We start from the raw sequence: 10,985 nt of genomic DNA on the forward strand, positions 1-10,985 counted from the left end.
AAAAACAAAATTGCAGCCTGTTTCTTCATAAGTTGGTCGCATCTTCACAATTTCTAATGATTGCGAACTACACGTAATTACGTCTTATACCCTGACTTCATGACGCACTTTTGTAGACTTACTGTAATTGTCAGACTCTTATAGAGACTCTCTCTGATACCTTGACATCGTTAGATATTTTTCTTGTATCACGGAAGTGTGAAATTACTGAAATTGATTGGATTGTACTTTAAATATTCCTTGGAAGTCGGTTCCTTCATGGCGTTATCCATCTTAATTAGTTGACATAATAATATATCATCAAACTATTATTTTATTTCATGTTTTCATGTAGTTGTTTTATCAGTTTTGGGTCTAAATAAGATCAGGAAGACTTTGAAAACGCGTTGTTTATGATTTCTTATCTGGGTTAGTTGTACTTACCTTATCTGCATGTCGTGGGTATGATGTTATAGACAACATTATAGATATGCAATCTCTTAATAGAGGTCCTCTACACCTTTACATTAATTAGGTCATTTGAAATTTTATAAAATAAGGTTATATACCCACATGGACATATATTATTCCGTTCCTCCGCCCTTTCTCATTTCTTGTACCAGATAGAGCCTAAAATTTTTATGAAACATTTCTTTATTGATAAAATCTTAGTGCAGTTGAAATTCAGCACAATTACGGACGAGCCGTTATAAAGACTTAGTACCAATAATGTTGATTGTAAATGCAATATAATCCATCATTTATTTACTTTCTTTCTTTTTTTTAGAAGCCAGAACGTGCTCAATGGGGTAGACAATTAGAATTCATCTTTACACTAGTTGGATATGCTGTTGGTTTGGGAAACGTCTGGAGATTCCCGTATTTATGTTTCAAAAATGGGGGAGGTAAATATACTCACTTCCCAAAGAAACCCAAAACAACCAGTGGCTGCGCCAGACTCCCGAGACTGGAGGTATTAATAGGGAACAGACTGACTTAATAGGCCAATCGTCGAGGATGAAAATACGACAGCTCTGTGGAAGCACATCGACAACAAGCCCTCGAACTGAGTTTATGAAAGGATTCTCCACAAGAAATATTTTGTTTTTGTCAAAAGGTCTAATCATGATTCTAAATCTGTTAAAAATGAAGAGCAAATCTCTTAACAATCTCTTAAAAGGAAATTAGTTTAGTTTATGTTTAATACCTTCCCTAAAATCTATTCACTCCAATATTCTATCAAAAATCTGTGTTTTGTGACTAAAATATTTGGTGTGTTACAGGTGCATTCCTTATTCCATACATCATATGTCTCGTGACCCTTGGAATACCCATATTTGGAATTGAAGTAGCCTTTGGTCAATATGGAGGAAAGGGTCCGATATCTATCTGGGATCATTCCAGTCCGGCTTTTAAAGGTACACATTTATAATTATACTTTTTATAAAACTATATATATTATGTAAGTATGTAAGTATATCGTTGAGATAGTTCAGTATATTTATTAGAGCGTTAGAAACCGGACATGACAATATTTCCTCGGTCTCGGCAAACAAATGGTGGTCGTGGGATCTAATCTCGGTCTGCTTGTGAAAGTCTGGAATATGACATCTTTTCTCAAAATTCCAGTGCATCCAGCTGTAAAAAGACACGGATAATCCAGGATTTGTAGACAGCTTTATGGAACAGTAATAATTATATTTGTTGTTGTAAAATAAGTATCTATAATATATCGTATTTTTTAATTACTATAATTGTTTATTCTTACGTCATCATGAAAACATGGACTTATACTGCCGTCGCACCGGTCCACAGGTCCGTCAACATTTCTTGTGAACACAATAGAGACTTCAATTTTCATATGATTTATATTTATGAGTCACTATTTGTACTTCATCGTAGTCACTGAAAAATCTGTTTCTGTTTCATTTCTGACAGCTGCCAGTGGACGTATGTAACTTTGTCTGGCAAACTATCTTTGTATGTGAAACTCCCAGGTTTCGTGTATGAAATTAAGGTTTTTTTTGTGTATTTTAGGTTTGGGAATGGCTGGTATACTTGTGAGTGGTATAATATGTATATATTACGATATTATCATCGCATGGGGTCTGTACTATCTGTTCGCCTCTATGACAAATAAACTACCGTGGGAAGATTGCAATGATTGTGCCTGTAAACTATACAGCAGCAATAACTCACTAACCAATATCACCTGGTTAAATTCTTCAGATCTAAATTGTAGTAAGTATATTTAAAAACAATCAATGAACAAAAACAAAGATCTGACGCTATAAAATGGGTATTTTTTATGTCGTTAATAAGTGTAAGTTCAAGGCCGTAGCGTAATGAAGGTAAAAGCCCCATTTCAAAGACGACCAAGAAGTGTCCTTTTTTTCAATTATGTATGTTAAATCGGGTCCGACTAAAAAGAGCAAACAAGAGCATACAAACGCAAACAAGCGCAAACAACATTTCTGTATGCATATTGCAATAAAAGGTCCATTGTAATTATGAATAATTTGGACTAGCCCTTAACGGGAGTGACTCATCACCTCCAACAAAGTTCAATGGTCGGGTTTGGATCATTTCAATGCTGTTTGACAAGAACTATTAAATCTTTAACCAGATCATTACGAATAAAGTAATTGGTTACTATTTTATCTAAAAAGCAGTAATATGATTTGAATGGTGCCTCGATTATCGAAATTTGTTCGATGTATAAGAATGTTAGCACGATAGTTTAAGAGAATCTCACAGACATGCAACTAATCTAGGAATAACACCCGAAAGTGGAGTAGTTATAGAATTTTGTTAGGGGTGTGAACAGATAAATAAAACTGTCATGAGATTGTAAACTGGCATTGCATTTGGAATAAATGAAATCAATGGATTTATCTTGACAGCTTGTCATTGAATTGATCCATCCAAACACCCCGTTTGTCAGATTTTAACTTGGATTGCGCTAAGATTAGCAAGCTTTTTTTTAAAACAATATTTTATTCATATAAATATGAAAAGGATTGGGAACAGGCTTTCGCTTATATAACCCCTCTTCGAATATAATAATGTTCATATATACAATATCGTTCAAATAAGTATCGTAATTATATACAGACATCGCTACATCCATGGTAGATACTCGAAGATATAAAACGGAATAATTCAAATTTTAAAAACGTTTTGACAGAAGAAGGAATTTGTGAACTTTTTCGAAAATGTGTATTGATTGGTCAGGGTCATTTTGTGCACCATTAAGCAGATTGGTTATGTTTTTAAGGCAAGCTTATGGTCGTAATTAGTTTATATTGTGATATATTGGATTTTACGACCTTAGACTGCATAAGAAGTTGGTTTCTGATTGATCAGCCACTAAAATTGATTTCTATCTTTATTAACCAATCAGCTTACGTCTACTGTATGTGACAACCACTAGTAAACTATATTTTATATTCTTTAAAAAATCTCTTTATTTTGTGTATTATATTACAGCCGGATTTACTGATGAAAGTAAATCAGCCAGTGAAATATACTACAGGTAAATATATAGGACTTGTTCATCTTATATAATCATTCTAATCAATATATAGGACTTATTCATCTTAAATAATCATGCTAATCAATATATATCACTTATTCATCTTAAATAATCATTCTAATCAATATATAGGACGTATTCATCTTATATAATCATTCTAATCAATATATATCACTTATTCATCATATATAATCATTCTAATCAATATATATCACTTATTCATCATATATAATCATTCTAATCAATATATATCACTTATTCATCATATATAATCATTCTAATCAATATATAGGACTCCGTCATCTTATATTCTAATCAATATATAGGACTTATTCATCTTACATCATCATTCTAATCGATATATATCACTTATTCATCTTATATAATCATTCTAATCAATATATATCACTTATTCATCTTAAATAATCATTCTAATCAATATATAGGACGTATTCATCTTATATAATCATTCTAATCAATATATATCACTTATTCATCATATATAATCATTCTAACCAATATATAGGACTTATTCATCTTATATAATCATTCTAATCAATATAAATCACTTATTCATCTTATATAATCAAAATGTAGGACTTATTCATCTTATATAATCATTCTAATCAATATATATCACTTATTCATCTTATATAATCATTCTAATCAATATATAGGACATATTCATCTTATATAATCATTCTAATCAATATATAGGACATATTCATCTTATATAATCATTCTAATCAATATATATCACTTATTCATCTTATATAATCATTCTAATCAATATATATCACTTATTCATCTTATATAATCATTCTAATCAATATAAATCACTTATTCATCATATATAATCAAAATGTAGGACTTATTCATCTTATATAATCATTCTAATCAATATATAGGACATATTCATCTTATATAATCATTCTAATCAATATATAGGACGTATTCATCTTATATAATCATTCTAATCAATATATATCACTTATTCATCATATATAATCATTCTAATCAATATATAGGACTTATTCATCTTATATAATTATTCTAATCAATATATATCACTTATTCATCATATATAATCATTCTAATCAATATATAGGACTTATTCATCATATATAATCATTCTAATCAATATATATCACTTATTCATCATATATAATCATTCTAATCAATATATAGGACTTATTCATCTTATATAATCATTCTAATCAATATATATCACTTATTCATCATATATAATCATTCTAATCTATATATATCACTTATTCATCTTATAATTATAATCATTCTAATCAATATATAGGACATATTCATCTTATATAATCATTCTAATCAATATATAGGACGTATTCATCTTATATAATCATTCTAATCAATATATATAGGACGTATTCATCTTATATAATCATTCTAATCAATATATATCACTTATTCATCTTACATCATCTTTCTAATCAATATATAGGACTTATTCATCTTAAATAATCATTCTAATCAATATATATCACTTATTCATCTTATATAATCATTCTAATCAATATATAGGACTTATTCATCTTAAATAATCATTCTCATCAATATATATCACTAATTCATCTTATATAATCATTCTAATCAATATATATCACTTATTCATCATATATAATCATTCTAATCAATATATAGGACGTATTCATCTTATATAATCATTCTAATCAATATATATCACTTATTCATCTTACATCATCATTCTAATCAATATATATCACTTATTTTTCTTATATAATCATTCTAATCAATATATATCACTTATTCATCATATATAATCATTCTAATAAATATATAGGACTAGTTCAACTTATATAATCATTCTAATAAATATATAGGACTTGTTCATCTTATATAATCATTCTAATCAATATATAGGACTTATTCATCTTATATAATCATTCTAATCAATATATATCACTTATTCATCATATATAATCATTCTAATCAATATATATCACTTATTCATCATATATAATCATTCTAATCAATATATATCACTTATTCATCTTACATCATCATTCTAATCAATATATAGGACTTATTCATCTTAAATAATCATTCTAATCAATATATAGGACTTATTCATCTTATATAATCATTCTAATCAATATATATCACTTATTCATCATATATAATCATTCTAATCTATATATATCACTTATTCATCTTATATAATCATTCTAATCAATATATAGGACATATTCATCTTATATAATCATTCTAATCAATATATATCACTTATTCATCATATATAATCATTCTAATCTATATATATCACTTATTCATCATATATAATCATTCTAATCGATATATATCACGTATTCATCTTATATAATCATTCTAATCTATATATATCACTTATTCATCATATATAATCATTCTAACCAATATATAGGACTTAGTCGTCTTATATTCTAATCAATATATAGGACATATTCATCTTATATAATCATTCTAATCAATATATATCACTTATTCATCATATATAATCATTCTAATCAATATATATCACTTATTCATCATATATAATCATTCTAATCAATATATAGGATCTAGTCATCTTATATTCTAATCAATATATAGGACTTATTCATCTTACATCATCATTCTAATCGATATATATCACTTATTCATCTTATATAATCATTCTAATCAATATATATCACTTATTCATCATATATAATCATTCTAATCAATATATAGGACCTAGTCATCTTATATTCTAATCAATATATAGGACTTATTCATCTTACATCATCATTCTAATCGATATATATCACTTATTCATCTTATATAATCATTCTAATCAATATATATCACTTATTCATCTTATATAATCATTCTAATCAATATAAATCACTTATTCATCTTATATAATCAAAATGTAGGACTTATTCATCTTATATAATCATTCTAATCAATATATAGGACGTATTCATCTTATATAATCATTCTAATCAATATATATCACTTATTCATCATATATAATCAAAATGTAGGACTTGTTCATCTTATATAATCATTCTGAATGGTCTGAAGTCGAGTTTACTAGTACGGCTATTCGTGGCAGTGCAACTCTCAAATTTCTTTTTAACTTAGCCCAAAGAGAAACCCATGGTACAGAATCGCTTTTCAGACAACAAATCAACTCTCTAGTATAAAATATTAAACAATGGTTTTATTACAGTTCATGTTGGACTGTTAATATTGTTTGTTCTATATTCTAGAGATGTAGTATTAGCTAAAAGTGCTGGTATTGGTGACTGGGGAATATTGAAATGGGATCTTAGTTTGTGTAATTTGTTGAGTTGGTGTATTGTCTTCTTTGTTTTGAGTAAAGGAATCCAATCTCTTGGAAAGGTAAAGTGGTGTTCCTACTGGAGAGCTATGACTTTCTAGACTGGTCTTTCGGACTCTATGCTTCAAGATTCACAGAAACGGCACTTACAATGCACCTGACAGAATCGGATCACGAACATAAATAACCACCATTTTAGAGTCTTAAATCAAATATCCGGTATTGGATATATTTGTTTTCCTTAAAGAAGCACCTTCATTATCTGTTAGAGCAATCATACCTTACCTTACCTTTAGCTTACATAATCAGTAATATTGTTTTCAGCTTATCGTCGAAATTTTAGCCTTCAAATCCATGTGTATCCATATTTATACACGTTTGAAAGTTAAAAATTCGACTCGAATTTTAGTGAAACTATGTCATATGTAAAAAAACATATATAGGAATAGGCATTGAAAATTCTAGTTTGAGGTATATTTGAAGGGACTATACGATTTTCGTACGTTTTAGTACTTCTAAAGACTATTAAAGCACAAATCAATCCCCGAAAATGCCTACTGTTCCCCTTTTAAGGATCTAGTTGTCATTATGGAGCGAGCTTCTGCAAATTAAAATGGTGCAAATCGATGTTATTCCCGATACACAAAAAATTAAAAATCTCTTAAAAATCCTTTTGAGATCATTATAATTTAAAAAAAAAATCCAAATCCATATCTGTGGCAACAAGCAATGTGATTATGTTTTCAGGTAGTTTATGTAACTGCCACGTTCCCCTATGTCTTACTAACAATCTTATTGATAAGAGGATGTTTATTGGAAGGGGCAATAGATGGAATCAAATTTTACCTGACCCCTGATTTATCCAGACTCACTGATGCCACTGTAAGTAACCTGTTGAGCTTTCTGTTTTGTTAGCTAACATATTAGTACTGAGCACAGCAGCTCTGTGATCGCGGACCAAACCATACCTTTACTCTTTTTTCTCATCGGATTTAGGTTATAATATGTTTCAATGAATTTGAGGAGACAAAATATTGGTTCAAAATCTTTTTTATAAACTGAGTCGAAGGTCCTTTGATTCTTTTGGCCTTAGGACCTCGTCTGATCAGGCATCATTGATTAGCCCTTATATAGTTCACTTACTTTCTTGCTAACCTAAAGGTCCGAGATTTAATCTCAACATGGGTCGAGATAACAAGGTCCGGTCCCCTCGTCAGTGAGGCAGATCGAAAGGGGCTGACGTGCTAAAAGCGTCTAGTCGTTAGGATGGGATAATCAACAATAGCCCCGTGGACAACACGTTAAAGATTCCCCGACTGTTGGAAATTGAAAACGAATACACTATGCCGCTATACCAACAAAATTTACCTCATTGCATAGTGCGTGGCTTTGTGAGTACTTTGTTATTTGTAGGTATGGAGTGATGCAGCTGTTCAGATCTTCTTTTCCTTGAGTGCGTGTCAGGGTGGTCTAATGGCCATGGCAAGCTATAATAAATTCACCAACAATGTTTTGAGGTAAGTCGAAAAGGAAAACTTGGCAAATGGAAAAGAGTTATCCCTAGAGTTAAGCTCTAAAATTTACTAAAAATATTTGTCAATAAGTATATTTTCAAAAACTCAATATAAAATAGGAATGGGCGGTTCGAGACGATTTTGAATTATAGATTATCACCCTTGTTCTTGAATTTATATTGAAAATGCTGTTACTGTTTCTAACGTTATATAAAAAAAAAAGAATTCGTATGCTAATTAGCCCAATATGAAGTATTGAAAAATAGGACGCAAAACTACATTTCATGTTCGTTTTTTCAGAGACGCAATAATGATACCAATCATAAATTGCTGCACGAGTTTCTACGCTGGTTTCGTGGTGTTTTCAGTATTAGGGTATATGGCGCACGAAAGAGGCCTGCCAGTTGCTAACGTAACGCAAGGTGGACCTGGATTGGCTTTTGTGGTGTATCCTGAAGCTTTGACAAAGATGCCAATCTCTCCTTTATGGTCAATCCTTTTCTTCCTGATGTTATGTACGCTTGGATTCAGTAGTCAAGTAAGAGAAATAATTTTAATTGGTGGCCACTTTTAAACACAACTTTATGGAACAACAATCACAAGTGGAACGAAGTATAGACAAAAATACTCATTACATTTGAACACCAGTAAAAGGGGTTATTAGATTGTACCCAGTGTAATTAAAATTAGACCAAACTTTGGTTCCGTTTTTTATAAGCCTTTATTTTAATTTAGCCACTTCAGTTTAAATGGTACAAATCAATGCTATCGGTGTGCTAAATACACATAATTTATTTTAGTAAACCTTCTTACAATCTGTCAAAGTCGTCATCCAAAATTGTTTGTCATTGTCAATTATATACGGTGGCCCAGAAAAACATAACATTTTTCATTTCAGCATTTTTCGTCAAGTATCCAAGTTATGATCATAATATGTCATAAATACCAGTTTGTCTCACATGTCCATAATCAATTCATAATTAACTAAATTAGAAGAGAATTACCAGCAGAATTCCAATGCGTGACCGATTTTTCTTAATTCCTAAATGGAATTTGGTGTGATCAATCATAATGATGAGATCTTGTACAAGTTCGAATTTGACGATCTTTCGATGAACGTTTTTGAGTTATTGCCCTTGATTTAGTATAAACGCATCAAAATTTGTTGGTAACAGTTTATGTCAGAATTTTATTAAATAATGTGTGTTTGTTTAAATATCCTGCACAAATTAGATTTTTGGTATGATTTGACACAGATAGGTGACTGCCCTTGATATACTGAAAATGTATCAGGAAAGTGGGCGTATCTTGCTAGGCAACCACTTGTCGAAAAATGTTATCGCTTCTTCTGCACCATCCGATATATTAAATGTCCTGTTCTCTAGTTCTCCACAGCCGAGACGTTTATGACTGGTTTTATAGATGAGTTCCCGGGATTATTAAATACTGGTAAACGAAGAGTATTATTTAGAGCCTGTGTATGTGGTGCTGGTTTTCTACTTGGTTTGCCAATGTTAACTCAGGTACGTATAAACAATAGCAAGGAGCAAATCATTTTTGTAGGGGGGGGGGGGGGGTATACATGTAGATCTTATTTGCGATTTCTTCAAAATGAATTGAGGTGCAATAACAAACCAGGGCCCCGTATTTGCATGTTAGAGACAGTTGGAAATAGATAAAGAGTATAATTTTCTCATTGCAAATCGCATCGCGTTGTCTGTGTTCATTGTCTGAATAGACGTTATTAGCATGTCATTCTATTAATGTATCTTCCAGGGTGGCAGTTATTTACTAGATCTGGTTGATGCCTATATTCTCGGCTTCCCAACGCTGTTTGTTGGTCTGTTAGAAACAGTGGTAATTTGTTGGGTGTATGGTAAGTATGATATTTATTTTAAAGGGGTTGGGATTAAGAATTTCGGTCGGAATTATGTGTTTCATTTAATATAGAAATGCTTAACAGTATATAACTACTGCAAAAGCTGTTGATTATATCCAAGGCCCATTTCGATCCTCCGTCATAAAACGCCAGTCTAATTATATTTCGGGGAAGGGAGGGTTTGATTTTGATATAAACTTTCGTTCGGTGTTCTATGAGATTTTATTTTTATTTTAGCCACTAATTTAGGGACCAACGACGGCGATCTTGAACATTCATCTGTTTGATGATATCACCAGCCAATCGAATTTCTTCGGGGATTTTGTGATGCAAACATAAGGTGCATTCAGTATCTTGTGCTTCTCGGAATACTCCGTATTACAGAACAGTGGGACGTTCCATTTCCTTTTATTTCATCTTTTGTTTTTATTGTTTCAGGTTATCAGAATTTCTCAGAAGATGTCAAAGCTATGGTGAAAAGAAAACCGTATTTGTATTTTGTTGTTTGTTGGGTTGCCGTCACTCCAATTTTGCTCTTGGTAAGTACAGATCAACGGGTCAAGCTGTAAATGGATACAGGTAAAATCATCATATGACTGGAACACAAAAATCATTTTAAGTGAAGTTTTTTAAGGATAAAGGCTACAGGTTTCATTTTTTTATTTATTGACCCGACGTTTTTAATTCAGGGAGTGATTGGTTTTAAAGCGTATCAATATGAACCATTAACACGACAAGGTA

General features: G+C 30.7%; 1 protein-coding gene across 1 annotated transcript; it reads left to right on the plus strand.

Annotated features, from left to right (window-relative positions):
- Positions 1–766: 766 nt before the first annotated feature.
- On the plus strand, positions 767–10,315 carry LOTGIDRAFT_141413 (hypothetical protein; the record flags this gene model as incomplete). Its single annotated transcript, XM_009051200.1, has 9 exons — positions 767–884; positions 1,263–1,397; positions 2,017–2,220; positions 6,795–6,913; positions 7,599–7,733; positions 8,265–8,368; positions 8,666–8,903; positions 9,751–9,888; positions 10,142–10,315. Coding segments are annotated over 9 exons (1,365 nt in total), but the record flags the coding sequence as incomplete, so codon positions are not given.
- Between the last annotated feature and the right edge of the window lie 670 nt (positions 10,316–10,985).

This window comes from Lottia gigantea, assembly GCF_000327385.1.
Source record: "Lottia gigantea unplaced genomic scaffold LOTGIsca_160, whole genome shotgun sequence".
Classification (NCBI taxonomy): Eukaryota; Metazoa; Mollusca; class Gastropoda; family Lottiidae; genus Lottia; species Lottia gigantea.